The sequence below is a fragment of the Filicampus tigris genome, chromosome 20 (genome assembly GCF_054856515.1).
Source record: "Filicampus tigris isolate MCC_2025a chromosome 20, RoL_Ftig_1.0, whole genome shotgun sequence".
Lineage (NCBI taxonomy): Eukaryota > Metazoa > Chordata > Actinopteri > Syngnathiformes > Syngnathidae > Filicampus > Filicampus tigris.
In genome coordinates, this window is record NC_141236.1 from 3246459 (window position 1) to 3263518 (window position 17060).

The window sequence follows — 17060 nt, forward strand, 5'->3', positions numbered from 1 at the left end:
AGATAGCCAATGTTAAGGCTGTGGGAACAATCTGGAAGGTTTCAAAGGGTTTAACTCATTCACTGCCATACATTTTCAGACCCTCTTTTACCCGAACGTTTGAAAGAAAATTGAAAAAAATATAAGTACCTGGTATTGAATGGCTGGACTGTGAAAAGATGAATAAAGTTGTCTTTGGCAGTGAATGAGTTAAAAAAAAGTCTTAGGTTGATGTTGTGAATGATGGTGAAAGAGTTGAAGGGAGTAAATACTGCAAATCGGATCACTTTAACTGCCACTCTCTAGCATGTTTACTTTATATGATGGAACCAACCTGAGACTTGTCTCCTCCCAGCACATTGACCATGACCTGCATGACAGTCTCATGCATGCCCAACACTCTCATGAGGTTTGGATGCTGGTAGAAAACCTTATTGTTCATAATGTCCCTAAAGACACGGAACAGGTGATTTGTGGCGGTCAGTTCATTCTGTCCACACTCAATAAATACACTGTATACTAGTGATGGCAAAATGAAGCTTCATGAACCACTTGTGATATTATTTCACTCCAATTAGATGGTGTTCTTGGTTTGAAGATAAATGCTATTGCAATGGAAATGTATTAAATGTCCACTACATCTTTAAAGCAAGAGTGCCATCTAGAGGAGTTAAAAATATCCCAAGTGCTTCATGAAGCTTCATTTGACGTGAGTATTACTTATACAGTGTATAATGAGTCAGGAGACATCATCCTACCCCAGTCCGTCAATCATAAGCTTTTCCTCCTCCATGCCCATGCGAACAGACAGCAAAGCCCTGATCTGACCCAGTGAGGCCAGCAGGTTAATAGCATCCTGCACGGAAGCGGCACTGATGGTGTAAGACTTCTTCATGGCTCTAAGCATCTCCCCAATGCCGTCATACTGCCTCCTTAGCAGGCTGAACATCACTCGGACCAGCTCGGGATCCTGCATGTGCGTCTCCTGGGCCCAGGTGGTTATAGTCTGGGAGATCAGCTCCTTTAGATTGGCTGAGGAGAGTAAGGGAGGGAGAACCGAATTGAACGAGATTCAAACCCAGGAACTCTTGACTCTGGGCACACAGTGTTTTGAATCTAAGGTACTAGGTCCACAAAAGACAATGGTGAGTGAATCATATAAATCGCTGTCACAGAGAGCTAAAGCTGCAGCTGTCATACTGTGCTTTGATTGATGTAAAGTTAATAGGCTGCAAGGAGAGCATCGTGGTTAACAATTCAGCATGATCAGAACCAAATGTAGAAAAGGTAAACGATGTCATTGAGTTATTCTAAATCACGTCTTTCCACTTTTGAAACGTTCAATCATTCACAGCAGACGTTCGAGTCTGGTATTAAAATTTATAGGAGAGTGTCTTACACAGAATGTCCATTTGTCTTTTTTTATGCAGAACGGAGCATAGAAATTGCTCTCAGCAGAGGAATGAATACTGGAACTGCCTGTATTCCTTTTCAAATTTGCTTCACCGTTGCTCGTCTAAATATAGTCACCCGTATCCATCTGCTACACTCTAGTTTAAACAAAAGAATGACTCACTGGGGGAAGCCTGCTCTTTCTCTTCAGGCTCTTCCTCAGTCTTCTGAGGCGGACCCTTGATCTTGTACAGCAAGGCCAGGAGACGACCTTTAATCGATGTGTCCTGCTCTTCCTCGTCCTCCTCCACTGGGATTCCTGCAAGGAGGGATCCATTTTAGTGAGATGGTGTCATTTTAAACAGGCACCAAATGTGGAGCCTTTATTTTATTTTAAAAAGCACGGCGGTACATAAGGCACATAAGCTGTCACATTCCATGAGTTGGACTCACCACAGTGCAGCTGCAATTCTTCATGGAAGGCATTGAGTTCGTCCTGCAGGTCCTCAGGACAGGGACAGTCATCGCCTGTGGTGAAGTTCAACAGGATGTTGATCTATAGGAAACAGAAAAGGAGCTAAAACTGGCATTGGGTATATTAGAGTGTGAGAGCAAATATGAATTAAAAAGACTAAAAGGAGTTGAAATGTTTTGTTTTGTTTTACGTTGTTGGTAAACTGGCTCATGAAAAGGAGAATAATGTCTCTCACTGCCAGGATGACCATTGATCAACTAATTCACAAGGTTAATTCAGAAGTATTTGTGGACCAGCCAGGACCATAGCCTAGAAAGGTATAATGCACTATTAACTCATTAACAGCCAGACATTTTGTTTGAAAAAAAAAAAAAACATAAATAAATTCCTGGGATTGAATAGCTGGACTGTGAAAAGACAAGTAAATCCGTAAATGGCAGTGAATGAGTTAAAATAAATACTTTACTTCTGTACAGTACTCACATGATGTTTGAAAAAAGAAATCAGAAGAAGCAGTCAACTTGTATGCTTGCATCGCAGTGCCTGCTGCCGATCATTACTGCTTATTTTTCCAGGAGTCAACAGTGTAGGTGTCAGTTTGGGCTAATTGGCAAGGTTTTCGAACTCCAGAGGAAGTGCGACGCTGTTACAGTGATCTTTGGGCAACAACAGCAACCTGAGGACTACCAGGAGGTAAGACTAATGATGTGCTTTGCTTTTTGTTTTCCACGTCTTTCTCGGCGAGAAAAAATGGTTTTTAAATGTAGCCCAGTCACTGGCTACTAAGATAAGAGCCTTTAGCATCCCAATAGTCAGCTACAGTTATTATAAAGCTGACTAAACACGCTGAGTGAAAGTTGATTATTTTGTTGGGGAAAAAAAAAAATCTTTCAAAAAAAATATCAAACAATTTCCAAAGAAACAACAACAAACAACAAAGAAAACGAATAAGGGAGTAAAAATATAAGCAATACCAGTATCACCACCAAATTGTGTGTATTTTTTCCATCAATGCATGAACTTTAATCATACACACAGTTGGGGAAAACCAATGGCCATCCCTTATTTTATAGAGTGATGTAATTGGCACCGCCGCTATTAAATATAAGCTTTGGCCTCATCAATTTCCTTAACACACCTCACAATGGCTGTTTGGCTTGTTACATGTCTAATCCATTGCATATTAATGCACAAGTTAACCCTACCAACTCTTAATGTGGTTTTAACTGTCTTTTAGTTATATTTATTGTATTCATTATAAGAGGAAATTCAACTGTGCATACTACACGAAGAACCAGATCACACACGTGCAGTTATGCAAGGAGTGAAAGAGACGCACAAACAGTGCTGCATATCTGGAGCTAGGTGGGGGTTAGGTCAGTGCCTTGCTCAAGGGCTCCTCGACAGTAGTCAGCATACAAGTTGTTGCATTTTTTTTTTTGGGAGTCACACCGGGACTCAAACCCTCAAGTTCCAAAATCAAGTCCTTACCGATGAGCTACGTCACAAGGAATTCAAATAACTTCAATGGTTATTATATTTTCATATGTATTAAGTGTTTTCACATTTCAGTGTTGTTGTTGTGTGCCTTCTAAGTTGAAAGCTTCTTTTATTAAAACATGTATTGCGACTGGTCTTCACTCTGCATGTAATGTGTGGGGACTGCGAGCAGTTTACTATTCCACCAGTGCAGATTTTCATCTCAGTCAGCTCACAGAATTCAATTTAGTCTTACATGCCCAAGATGGGGTTTGGGAATACAAATGCAGTCTTGTGGTAAAAAGACGAAAAAAAATACAAATAAATCAGTGTTTGGATTCTTGTTAAGTTGACTGAAATTCTCCCAGGCACAAACATTTATGTAAATGTTCTTTGCCGAGCTGGGCACTCCGCCTACGTGACGCACCCATTTTTTTCAGTCTATGTAATCGTCTATCATGTATTTTCACGGAAGCCCATTTAAAATGATTGGCGGACCGGCCTATAGGTAATTACTATTTGGACCGGCCGGACAAAATGGTGGATAAACGAACGACGGAAGGGTACCCCGGTTGTAAGCAGAAAGCGATAAACATACGGCAAATTCTTAGTAGACTATCCCGCTCTGCTTATTTGTGTTGTTACCTGCTCTTGGGGAGGCGAGCGGAACTCTTTGGTCTTCTTGGCCGTGACAGCGGCGGACATGTTGAGCGCCAGCATTAGCTCGTTGTATCGGAATTTCTGGTTGTACTGCAGCTTGGACACAAAGTTGTCGGAGAAGGACACAATGGCTTCGATGCGGTGCTTCAGCTCGCAGTCGCAGAAGTAGTGCAGTAGCTCACACATCTTAAAAAAAAAAAAAAAAAAAAGTCATTTAGAAACTCACTCAGAGCAGTTTTGATTGGAAAGTTTAATTCAGGGTGGCTTGCTTCTCGTCGAAAGTCAGATGGGATAGGCTGCAGCTCATCTCAAAGCACTCATCTCACCTGCCGTTTGACAGACTCCGGCAAAGACTTCTCCAGCAGACCGCGGACCGACGCCTTGCTCTCCTTCGTCTCCTCTTCTCCCGCCTCCGTGGTCTTCTCCTCATTCTTGCTCACCTCCTCTTTCTCCCCGGCAACAGCCACTTCGTCCACCTTTGCCTCTTGGCCCTCCCCGAACACGTTGGGGTCGATCAGGAGGAGAATCAGTCTCACTTCCTCGCTGTTTAGAACTCCCATGATTAACAGAGTTCCGATCAGCTTGAGGATGGGCACAAACTGGTACTCCACACTCCCGCCCACTGGGTCCCTTATATGGATGCCGCCGCCCTGCACGGCCTCAGTAAGCATGCTGATGGCCTTCTCTTTTAGGATTCCCAGGGGTATCTGGGGACTGTGGAGATACTGCTGGCGCTTGGTGCTGATGATACAAGCGGCGGAGAAGTTGACCCGGGGCTTCAGGGATGTGCTCACACTCACGCCAGGTAGCGAGTGCTTTTTGGTCTCATCGGGGAACAGCTTGATTGAGCGCGTCTCCTCTGTCACGGGGATGATGAACTCATTGTTCATCATCAGGCGAGCCTCTTTGGCCGTTTCGAGATGGATGCTGGAAGCGAGAGTAACAATCAGTGGTGCCATTCGCAAGTCTGACAGGAGTGCACGCGAGGCTCATCAGCTAGCAAACCTGATGAGGACATCGTAGAAGCCTTCCCTTAGCATGCCAGAGAAATACTGATTGTCGATGGTGTAGAGGAGCTGCGACTGGTCCAAGTGGCTGCAGAGGGCGTGCGCTACTCGAGTGTTGCCAAGGGCACAGAGGGCACAGTACAGCTTGAGAGTGTGATAATGGAACTTCCTTAAATCTTCATGTTCTGATAACTCCAAGATGTCCAAACACCTGAAAGAAGGAGAAAAAGTGCAGGGTATGAAGCAGCATCTCCCGGAGCCGTAACAAATGACCTGCCAGTGCATTTTAAACAAAAAGCAGTGAAGTGGGATATTGAGTGTGATTTCACACAGTCATGCAACATCCCATAGTCAGAAAATACTGTACGTGGTTACGTCAGAGGTGGACAAGGTGGCTCTGGTAAGGCTTCCAAAGGTGCACTCTAAAAACAGTTGGGTTAAAAATAACTCAATTTTGGGTCAAAAATGGACCGATACACTAATTGGGTCAATTTGACCTATCTTCCACCATTTTCTTTAGTTGTTTTCTACCAAAACAATCCAGAAAGTTGGGTCGGTCCATTTTTGACTCAAAATTGTGTTATTTTTATCCCAACTGTTTTTAGAATGTGGACAATTGCTGGTTTGACCCCCATTCGGTGTCAGTGCCATTTTTAAAGACCAGTCACATCGAATAAAAGTTGGATATGTGATAAGTTTACTGGCAACGTAAAAGGCTGTCCTTTGATTGACAGGTAAAGTGGGAGTACGATCGACTCCAGCTTTCATGTGCGTGTGAATCGCAGTATAGAAAAATATTCTCCATGACTCGCGACGAAGACCCCAATGCACTTGCTACTTCACATACGGTTGCCGTGTTTAAATGTTTGATTTCACTGCACCTATTTTCCTCAGGTATGTGCACAGCCATCATCTGTAGTGGTTCCAAGCATTGGACAACCCATCCGTGTCTCTCGCTGACTCGAGCTGTTTCCACACTGAGGAAAGTGTTTGGCATGCGGCTCCACAGCACTGCCACGATGGTCTGCACGTCCAGTCGCGGCGGGCATTGAGGCACCGGGTTCCTGTGCTCACTCTTAAATATAGCCGAAGAGATTGGCATGACATCCTGGGAGTAAGGGACAGAAAGAAGGCAAACAAAATCAATGTCGTGTATTTATTTATTTATTCACATGAGACTCTAAATGGATTCGCTCAACAAATGTGTTAACTTTATCTTTGTCTGTGTGATGCCACCACAGAAGGGAAGCAGTGATTGCAAAAAAAAAAGAAAAAACAACGAATGAATTTGGGTTGCTCAGAACAAGATTGCTAAAGCGACGATGAGTCATCAATAATATCTAAAGCACGACTGCATTCATGCAATGTAGTCATTAGTCAGCTGTGACGTTTATATGAAGAGGCTCACCTCCCGAGCACCATCCCCACCAAGTGAGTACACCATTTTTACTATGCAACTTCTTTTTACACCTTTATGATGGTTATGGTTTGAATGAAGTCAGTCTTCATCAGCTTAGAGCAGGGCTCTTCAATCCTGTTCCCCGAGGGCCGGTGTCCTACCTGTTTTCCATCTGTCCCTGCTGCAACACACACCTGATTCAAATGATCGGAATCGTTATCCGGCTTCTGCAGACCTTTGGTGAATATCTGTAGCAGGGAGAGATGGAAAACAGGCAGGCAGGACACCGGCCCTCGAGGAACAGGATTGAAGACTCCTGCCTTAGAGGGACCATTGCAAAAGCATAACATGCAAGCATCTATCACAGTACCTGTAAACTTATTCACAATGAGATACAAACCCTAATTTTGACAAATTCAAACTGAAAGAGGTTTGCACAAGTGGGTCGTACGAAGACAGCAGGGAACAGCTTGGTACTTGGCTCCACCTGGAAACAAACAAAGCGCCTTGTGAGAACTCAACTCTGCTCATGGTTGGTCTCATATAAAGCTTTTCAATGAGATCTTATATTCCCAGAAAGAACTCCACAGTTTCAAAATGCGCAACGCGCGGCTTTCAGCATATTAAAAAGCTTAAACATGAACGTGAGGTGCGATGAGAGTTATTGTGCATATTCAATGGAAAGCGCACTGGAACACAGAATTGCAAAAGTCTGCCGAAGTCAATTACTACAGCGCAAACTTGTTTCCCTTTAGGAAAGACAAATCGCTTGAATGTTTGTTGAATACTAATGTGTAGGCAGCGGCAAGTTTATTGTTATGGAGCTGAGAGCACTAACCAGTGGAAACCTTGTATTTTAGAACGAATATAGTGACTGAATCGCTAAAATAATGAGAATAAAGTCACATAGGAATAAAACATACCATACACTGCAAAAAAAAAAAAAAAAAAAAACGTTAATAGACCTTTCTATTTTCATGCTCGCCTTTTATTGACCTGATATGTGGTAGGCAGCTCCTTGCCGTTGACAGTGAAGGAGACGAGGCCGGTAGCCAGGTCCATCAGACAGCCAATCTCCACGTCAGAGTTGGAGCGGCTGGATGAAGAAGGGCCGATTGCTTCCGCTCCACACACCATATAGCAGTTACTTCTCTGGACACTAATGTCGATAGTAAGAAAAAGAGTGCTGAGAGGGCAGACCTCCACCATTTGTCTCCATCAATGTATAAAAGGCTTTAATAGATAAAAGGAGGTTTCGTTCAGATCAAGAATTCTTTCTAGAGTCAAAGGAACATCTAAAAAGAACTGAAACAAAGTCCAGCAAATTGCCATATTCAACAGCGATATCAATGTTTGAATACAATACTGAACCGCTCACTAATTAAAACACAGTGTTAAGGTGTCTTCGCAAACAAAGGTCAATGACAATCCCATAAGTCAAGACAAAAGCAGGGGACTTGCCTCTCATGGACCCGGCCCCTCTCGTCCCCCAAGGTGACAGTGACTGTTCTCGTCTTGTTGAGGCTGAAGTTCTTTGAATAGTAATGATAGTCCGGCGTGACCCAGCCCACCCACACAGACGCGGGGTCCTGCCCGGCAAACACTCGCACCGAGTGGTAGTACTGTCATGAGCACACACCGCAGAACACATGAAACTACTTTACATCCATGAACCACTTGCTGTATTATTAATATGTTAAGTTTGGTTAAAAAAAATACTGCTTCATTTACAGTTGTGATGCTCCCGTAGTCCGTAGCCGCATCTTCTTTTGGAGGATGGCTACAAAGAACAAATTAGGAAAAGGGAAAGTCAACCCCCCAAAAATCTTTGCAGTAATATATTCTATGTGCCTTCACTAGTCTAAACATGACATTCTGATTAATGTTGCGTTTGTGGAATATCAGTTAAGCAGCAAAATCCACCTGTTTTTAGCCATCTCAGGTGTGGCCATTTTGTCATTTCTGTCGATTGAAAATGACATCACAGTTGCTCAGGGTTCAGGTAACGAGCAATCACGGCTCACCTGTTTCCTGAAGCTCAGTCATGATTGGTCGTTACCTGAGCCCTGAGCAACTGCGATGTCAATCGAGGGAAACTGTCAAAATGGTCGCCCGCTGGTGGATTTTGCATGTTAAATCCACAAACACAATATTAATCAAGGGCCTGCATTGGACATATTCTTGTCAAGAAAATTTTGGGGTTGACTTCCTCTTCACTTCCTCTTGCGCAGCAAATCAGCACCAATTAAAGTGATCACATTTATCATTGCCATTAGAAAAAATGATTACCGTGTTTTCCGGACTATAAGCCGCACCTATCTATGGTGGAAAATTAGATATTTACTGCATTTACAGAATGATTTTTTTAACTGTAAATGTACATGTATGTACCTAAACAGATTCTTTCCTAACAGTGCCTTTTAAACATGGCAGCAACTTTGCTGATTAAAACTGAACAGAACCAAGAGAAAATAAACAGCACTTATCTTCATTTCGCTGCCCGCTGCCACTCCAGTTAACGTCCACCTTTTATTGCTGTACTTCCGCAAACCACCTAATTCATAACCTAGTGCATAGCGCCCTTGCCTGTTGGACTCCTGCACCTGCAGTCACATCCTGTTAATGGCTATTGTATTGTAATTCCGCCCCTAGCGGTGTAAGAAAAAAGCACAGAATAGCCGCACCTTTATATAAGCCACATGGTTCTAAAACCTAAGGGAAAAGTAGCGGCTTATAGTCCGGAAAATACGGTACTTCAAGTTAGAAAGAAAAAAAAATACATCCAATTTTTATTTCAAATCCAGCAAAGACGTCTGACCTGAGTTTAAAGGATTCTTCAAGTAGCATGTCCGCAGAGAAGAACTCCACAGGCATGCTCAATCGGCAGTAGATCATTTCATTGTTGCTGTTCTGGGTGCCAAATGTCTTGTGGGTGACCTTAAGGCAGGGCGGGCTGTCCACTGTCCCATCAATCCTTGTCACCTGGGCACAGCCCCCCAATGATGAAGCCCAAATTGAATGACTACATACTTTGCAGGTAATCTTTTACAGGCAATTTCAAACACTGAATTTGCCCTGTTCTTGTAAGTGTAATGGCTAAATGTGATAATCCAGTACTTTAATCTAGTACAACAAAAGACCAACAAACAGCACACACGCCGATATTGTTTTATAATATAGAGTACCTCAATATCCCTGTGATCCCGTGGCACATTGACAAAAGTGGGCAGGCGCTTGCTAAACCACATGGTGATTTCTCGGTTCATGTTGACAGCAAAGGGCTCGAAGCCTTCCTGAAGGCCACACATGGTGTAGTATTTGAAGGTGCTGGCATCCTTCCCGAGGTTCATGCGTCCGATCTGAGACATGCCCACGCTACAAACTGGGATAAAACCTAGGGAGGGAGGGCGATTGTTTACCATTTGAACAATTTGAAAAACACTGTCAATAAAATTACTATCATTGTCATTCTTTTGTTCTTTGATGAAATTAATTCTGTTAAGTGCGGAGTCCTCACCATCTTCTGTCTCAAAGTCAGTGAAGCAAAGCTCTGAGCCTTTGTTGGTGATCAGGAGTTCACCATTCAGGGTGAAAATAATCGATTTGTCCTCCATGTTGATCATGCATCCCACTACGTCTCCTTTTTTCCATGGATGCCCGAAGTAGCGGCTCCCCGCGTGTAAGCGCCGAGCCTTAAGAAAATCCAGCCTTTTGTTGCAATTTTCAACGTAGTACGTAACAATGTTTTTATATATATATATGTGGTTTACCCTGTGTCCGTCAAAGACAAAGGCTTGGTCGTCTGTTCCCAGCTCCACATCAGGTCTGCAGCCTGGTCTGGCCCAGCCAACCTTCATATCGCCTCCGCTCAGGGCGTCAAACTCAAAATACCACTTTCCGGTTTTCACTGCGTACGTTTGCTCCACGCGGAAGAATCGCACAGTCTCAATGCTCTGATTGTCCGTCACGTGGACAGCTGGGAGAAGTCCAATAATCCTGTTAGCTCTATGGTTACCCGTACATTAAAAAAAACGATTTATATTGTGGTTTTCTAATCAGTATGGAAAATGCACACAAATATTGACAAAAACAAATCAATACTAGTTTGCTCCCAATGAAATATTCATTGTTGTAAAATGTTGAAAAATCATCTTGTTTATAAACATTGACTTTGTTTTGGTTTGTTTGAGAAAACTGCATTTTATGTGCATTGACTTTTATTATTTTTTTGCCAGTAACATCAATTCCCTCAAAGTTTCTTACCCTCCTGGTCTGGAGGGTCGATCTCATATCCATAGCCAACCATCGTCCTGATGGCCTCCCTCAGACTGTCTCTATTCGACTTCTTAGTGCGCTCATCAAGTAAAGAATATGGCACCAGGCGAGGATTACGCCTGCTTTTTAAATCCTGGCACAAACAACAGTTAGTAATACGTTTGACCAGTCATTCACGATCCAGTCAAGCCAGCAGAATGGGGAGAAAACAGATTCCTACCTGCTGGATTCCATAGGTCCATCCCTGTTTAATTCTGTCTTTGGCCCATACGTTGTGTGCGTTCTCTGCTAGCTTATCAACAAGAACCTCCTGGCCTACAGTCATCTTCACATCGGAAAGGTCCAGAGGGGCAGGCTTATATCCATTGGACATCATGTAACTGGAAACGAAACATCATTAAAATACTGCACATCGTTTTTGGGAATACTGTAGAGGGAGTGGGCAGCATGTTTGTCTCAAGAGTTCTGAAGTTAGGGCTTGGAATCTCAACTCAACCCTTCGTCTTGTGGAGTGTGCATGTTCTTCCCATGTTTGCATGGGTTTTCTGTGGCTACTCCCGGTTACATACAGTCCGATTTGTTCTTAAATCCACTAAGACCACTAAGCATTTACATGATCAAAAGTACTGTTATATTTGGTGCTGTAAAGGTGAAATCAACCCAAACATATTTTTTTCAAGAATATGTTCTATGCAGGAACACTACTTGAAACACGGCATTCTGATTAATATTGCTTTTGTGGAATATATAATTGTCCCTTCTGTCGACTGAAAATGACATCTCAACTGCTCAGGGCTCAGGTAACGACCAATCACAGCTCAACTTCAGAGAACAGGTAGGCCGTGATTGGTTGTTATCTGAGTCGACAGAAGTGACAAAATGGCCACCCCCAGAGACGGCTAAAAATGGGTGGATTAACTCTTATTCCACGCAATATTTATCAGAATGCCTTGTTTCAACTAGTGGTCCTGCGTAGAAAATATTCTCTTTAATTAAATCATTTACATACACATGTACACATTAATTAATTGTTTAATCATTACACTGATAATTTTCGTAAACTACTTTATTCCATCATTATTATTATTATTATTCCTATTTGCTTATGTCTTAAATTCTTCTGCTTGTGTTTTTTTTCTTTGCTTTTAAGTGTCGTAAATTCTTTTGTTTGTAAATCCTTTTACTTGTATTTTTGATTATGTGAAGCTTGTGTGTATTGTGTATGAAATGCACAATATAAATAAAGCTGCCTTGCCTTAATTACAAATTACATTTAAAAATGAAAATGAATTGTGCAAAATGTGTTCATTAAAACAGCTATTAATACAATATTTGAAGATATACAGTCTATGCATATAGTATATTTTTTGAAGCTACTGTTGTAATATGTTGAAGTAATTCTACTCTACATATGAGAACACACAAAAGTGACAAATACTAACTTACTCTTTGGGAAGTTTGATTTTCTTCAGATCGTCCTCTGCATGAATATTGACCTGGGCAACATGACATCCAAGAGCCATGAGGGTCCTGTGAATAAGTAAATATAAAGTCTAATAAATAAACAGAATGTATAGCCTTTTTACTGAATATGCATTTGCCAATTTCATCTTATCTATCATCTACATTTTCATTCCAGCTCATTATAAAATAATACACTGCAAATGGTGTTGGATGTGATGATGGACCAGTAGGAGGAACCAGACAATTTGTACAAATGTTTTAGTGTGAGAGGAGGCAGCACTTGGCTCTGATCATCTTCAGGAGCAACAGTTCCTGGAAGATCAATACTGGAATGGAAGTCATTACAAGCATTGCTTTTATTCTGGCGTAAATCCGCCCTCACACAGCATTTAATGACAGTGGCCTTTATGAGTTGAGTGAGGGGCCTTACTTAAGTGTTTCGCTGGACATTTGCAGATTGTAGTTCCTTTCTGTTTCAGGAAGCTTTGCAAAATCAACAAGGCATGGGTGTTGCCTCTTGTTGTCATCCCGAACCTGAAACATGTAAGTCAATATCTAGTATTAGCCATGAAATGTTGCATTTTACTGTTAGGTAAAGGCAAACACACTCAATCTGCAGTCCATCGGTTCTGCTGTACTTGCGCACTCGATGTGACACTACGCGGCACGTGTACCTTGCCATACGTCCATCCTAGCTCGATCTTGTTCATCCCCCACAGTTCGTGAATGTTTTCTGCCAGCTTGTCCCGGATGCTGTCCATGTGAGGCGGAAGAACAATCTGCACAGGCAGACAAGGAACAGATGGTTCAGCAGGATGATAAAAATAGTTGTTTTGTTGTGATTTTATCTTTTTCCCTATTGGGACATTATTTTTGGCTTTTGTTACAACTTTTGAAAACCTTGACGAAACAACCGTAAAATGAAAGTAAATTATTGAAGAGCCTGAATTAGCACCGGTGAGATTAAAAGCATTAAGAGCATAGAAGCTCCCACACCTGGCTGGTGTCAACCGGTGTGGGGATGAAGGAAGCCTGGGAGAGAAACTGGGTCGTTCCCAACAGGTCTCGGACCCCTTCGTGATCCCTCTTGTACTCCTTCACAGGCTCTACGTACATCTTCTCCTTTGGCAGCAGCGCCTCGTAGCATGGAGAGTAACCAGCGGGGGGCAGGAACTTGAAATCTCCATGGCGTCCGCCCAACAAGAAACGCACCCTGATGAAACAAGTGGTGACACAACACTGCGTGACATTAGGCAAGAAAATAGGAGACTGCCCTTCACTGTGTGTTTTTGTCCCCACTAAATGTTTGAGACTTGTAATTTTTTAGTTCAACTCAACTTCAGCGCTGAACAACACACATCTGCTATTACGTAATAAGGCCCTCATGGATAGGAAGGCATTAAGCGGACTTCACCATCTTTGCCTTCTTTTGGTTACTTTCCAGTGAAACGTACTTGACACCAGCAGAGAAGCTGATGACGGGGAAGAAGAATCCATCTGTGTTGAAATCTTCAAACATTCCCTGCACGGGCTGACCGTTGATCCGGAAGGACATGCTCGGGGAGCCTAAGTCCAGACAGCAGCTCACCACGTCGTCCGAAGTCAGCAGGTGCTGATTAATAGAGGCCACCGCCCGCGGGATGCGACCTGAATATTATAAGGTAAATACAGACAAAGGGGGAGAGATGGGTGTTGACTCAACATGATGGTCAAGTGAAGCTTCATGAATCACGTGTGTTATTTTTGGACTCCTCTAGGTGGCACTCTTGGTTTAAAGATGTAGTGGAAATGTAATACATTTGCATTGCATTAGCATTTATCGTTAAACCAAGAGCACCATCTAGAGAAGTGACAAAATATCACAAGTGGTTCATGAAGCTTAATTTTCTCACTAGTGTGTGGGCAGAAGAGGCACTGAGAATGTCGGTCAGAATGAAGGGTGACGACGTGTATATCAAATCATTGTTCTCCTTTTTAATAAATTGAAATGACGTTAATCTGTTCCAAAAAACTAAATCGGAAATGTCAGAAGTGGGCATTTTACTCAATTTTGCAGATCAGTCATTCGTTATTCATCAGCGGCCACGGTGCCCGTCCGTCATACGTCAGTTTTCGTGACGAACTGAATTGTAATCGTCGGTCCGTCGGTAAAGTCTGTCAGTTAGTTCGTCTGTTGGTTCGTCAGTCGGTCTCCCCAAAAAACATCGGAAAAACGGGCGTCCACCCGTGACGGAATAACGATGAAACCCACTTCCGTCATTTGTCAGTACGTCATTTTTAAAAGGCGTCCCATCAATCGTCAGAAAAACGGACGTCCATCAATGACGGACTGACGTATCGGTCTGTCTGTCTGACGGAATGTACACCTCTGGCAACTGTTTTGTGAAATATAGATTAAAGAAAAAAAATCATTATAAATGTAGAGAGAACGCAAAGAAATTAACTCTTCTATGGTATAATCAAGCGAAAAGTCACACACTCATGTGTTGATGTGACTTTAGGAGACTGGAATCTGTTGTATTGGTGGGTTTAAGCGTCTACTCCATGCTCCTTGCTTGTGTCTTCATTTTGTATTTATGTGTTTGACCATTTGTCATTTTCAAAAATGGCTGGAAGTGCACCCACACCTGTTGCTGTCCTTTTTTTTTTATTCACTTCACTCAAGCCAAAATCACCATATTGTCGGTGTCTTAATAATACATTCGGAAATATACTGTAGAATTTAAAAACAACTCTGCATACTGAACACATAAGTAAACCTTTGAAAGTACTTTGATTTTAAAGTTCAGCAAGAAATGCATGCATTTGCCTTGCGTAGGCTCAACCAGTGGTAGTGAAGAGTCCCACCTGACCACAGGTGAAGACCGTCAAAGCTGTAAGAGTAGAGATCGTCGCCGCCGCCGTTGCCTCCCCATCCCTCGCCTCCACCAGGATACGGGGCGTAGCCTTTTGTGTTTGCCCAGCCCACCCTCAGGTGAGTCGATTCACCCGTTACAAAGTGGTCCACCTGATCGATCACCAGCTCGAAATACCACTTTTTGTATTGGGCCGAGCCTTCGGCCACACCCAGAAAGATGTTAGGCCTCATGCTAGAAGTGAAAACAGACACAAACATATCGCGATTTGGTGTACTTCAATCGTTCTTGTTTGGGGTAAAGCACAAAATGGTGTCCAACCACAGGACCATCAACAATTTCTTCAATCTTTCCTGATGATGTTGATACTGGGACACATGGATATTCCATTACGTTGTTATTCTAACAAATGTTTAAGTGAAACTCATGCTATGGTGAAGAACATTCAAGCATGTCAAATAGGTTCAAGCACCTGATTTAAGTGAAAAACAGAACAGATTTTCATGACATACCTATGAACATCATTGACTAGTCGGGTCTGAAGAAGCAGGTCCCTTTTGGGAAGCAGGTTGTCACATATCAGATTTTGATTGGCTCTCACTGCCACACCGTTACATACGCAAAGGGAGCACAACACGTCCAGAATCTGACAGAGGAAGACAATCAAGACAATATGCAGGATAAATAATCACCATAAATGAACTTGATTTAAGGTCATAGCCGAAACATTTAAATGAGATTCCGTTTTTTTTTTTGTTTTTTTTTTTTTCAATGTGTGAAGAGTCTTGTCCTCCAGGAGAAGGTTACACTGCTGCACTTTAGATGAGATGAAAAAAAGTTCAAATCAAAACAACAGGGGTGCAGTTAATCCTTATTCAACCGTCCTTGAACTATTGGATTTGACTTCAAGAAAGTAACACATAAATTGTTTGACTGGATAAATTGTCTTTGTACTAGGTTTAGTTTTACATTTCGTAGGGTGAGCTTCCATTCCTGAAAACAAAAAAAAACAAAAAAACTTGGAATACAAATAAGACGCAGTCGTTTGACACCTTGTGGTTGCGTCCGTGTTTGTAAAGCAAAGAGATGATGGATTTGATGTGTCCTCTTTGGATGATGTTCAAAGCCTCTGGACTTTCGATCAAGACGCAGTGTAAAACTTCCAGGATGCCTAGAAAAAAAAAAAAGAAAAGAGATGCATACACAATTGATTCTATTTGATTGATAATCTTAAAAGCAGGGAAAAAAAATGCTTTTATACCTGATGATGACTCGAGTCTTTCCAGTTTGCTGACCAACCAGTCCAAGTTCCGAGAGAACTGCGTGCAGTTGTTTCTGTTTCCACGAATTAATGCAGCTGAGCAGCAACACACACACAAAAAATATTTTGAACACACGGTCTTAGGAATTAGGCATCATGTTTGAACGTGCAGAAGAACGAAAGAAATATATATTGACTTTTAATGCACCGTTATAATTTGTAATGGAGTAGAACTGCGTACTAAGAGGTATTTTGAATACATTACCTTATTTAGGTACTAAAGTGGGGCCATTTATTAGAAAGAACTTTATGACACCATTGCAAACGTCACTCAAAATCAGGCCATTCATCCATTTTCTTAAGCACCCGTCCAAATTAGGGGCATGGGTGAGCTCAAACATTTCCAAGCTGACTTTGAACAAGAAGCAGGTTACGCATTGGATGCCAGAAAATGATAGGGCATAGACATACAACCTTCTAAATGCCCATGATTTCATATTCAAACCTAATTTATCAACAGTATAATTCAAGGGCGTTGGAGCGATCATTTCTGCTAAACTGCTCAACAGCACTTGGGGAGTAATTTGGACTGTCTAATGGCTGAGCAGCAGTGCAAGGGCTGGATGTATAATTCAGAGAGAGAATAAGAACAAGTGGACCCTGAGGTTACAGACTATGCACAGACTAGTGGTGATTTGAGAATACGCTGAAAAGGCACAAGATAATCCCACCAAGGCATTAACGTCCTAACAAGACATCAACATTCCGCAAGATCAGCCATGCCAATACAACAATTGACTAGAGAATCTATTTG

General features: G+C 42.2%; 2 protein-coding genes across 9 annotated transcripts in view; one reads left to right on the forward strand and one right to left on the reverse strand.

The window, feature by feature from the left end:
- ryr3 (ryanodine receptor 3) overlaps positions 1–17060 on the reverse strand; it is an 83414-nt gene that overhangs the window by 34058 nt on the left and 32296 nt on the right. For all 3 annotated transcript variants that reach the window (XM_086018036.1, XM_086018035.1, XM_086018034.1), the window contains exons 16-42: positions 16247–16342; positions 16038–16156; positions 15498–15631; positions 14978–15219; positions 13585–13777; positions 13127–13343; positions 12805–12909; positions 12561–12664; positions 12113–12196; positions 10887–11046; positions 10655–10799; positions 10162–10367; positions 9909–10083; positions 9577–9785; positions 9210–9373; positions 8123–8171; positions 7853–8013; positions 7388–7550; positions 6792–6878; positions 5874–6100; positions 4991–5203; positions 4312–4912; positions 3971–4171; positions 1825–1927; positions 1556–1690; positions 738–1011; positions 314–428 (exon numbers count right to left, since the gene is read on the reverse strand). In XM_086018036.1, coding sequence (XP_085874162.1) covers positions 314–428; positions 738–1011; positions 1556–1690; positions 1825–1927; positions 3971–4171; positions 4312–4912; positions 4991–5203; positions 5874–6100; positions 6792–6878; positions 7388–7550; positions 7853–8013; positions 8123–8171; positions 9210–9373; positions 9577–9785; positions 9909–10083; positions 10162–10367; positions 10655–10799; positions 10887–11046; positions 12113–12196; positions 12561–12664; positions 12805–12909; positions 13127–13343; positions 13585–13777; positions 14978–15219; positions 15498–15631; positions 16038–16156; positions 16247–16342 — 4682 coding nt within the window. The remainder of the gene's footprint in view (positions 1–313; positions 429–737; positions 1012–1555; positions 1691–1824; positions 1928–3970; positions 4172–4311; positions 4913–4990; positions 5204–5873; positions 6101–6791; positions 6879–7387; positions 7551–7852; positions 8014–8122; positions 8172–9209; positions 9374–9576; positions 9786–9908; positions 10084–10161; positions 10368–10654; positions 10800–10886; positions 11047–12112; positions 12197–12560; positions 12665–12804; positions 12910–13126; positions 13344–13584; positions 13778–14977; positions 15220–15497; positions 15632–16037; positions 16157–16246; positions 16343–17060) is intronic.
- Positions 1–17060, forward strand: part of fmn1 (formin 1) — a 97928-nt gene that overhangs the window by 22697 nt on the left and 58171 nt on the right. For 4 of the 6 annotated variants that reach the window (XM_086018048.1, XM_086018037.1, XM_086018041.1 and 1 more), the window contains 7 exons: positions 2422–2539; positions 5887–6423; positions 12124–12206; positions 12306–12673; positions 13234–13383; positions 13575–13791; positions 14949–15104. The gene's annotated coding sequence lies outside the window, so the exon portion shown is untranslated. The remainder of the gene's footprint in view (positions 1–2421; positions 2540–5886; positions 6424–12123; positions 12207–12305; positions 12674–13233; positions 13384–13574; positions 13792–14948; positions 15105–17060) is intronic. The other 2 variants (XM_086018039.1, XM_086018040.1) reach the window with 2 other exon arrangements.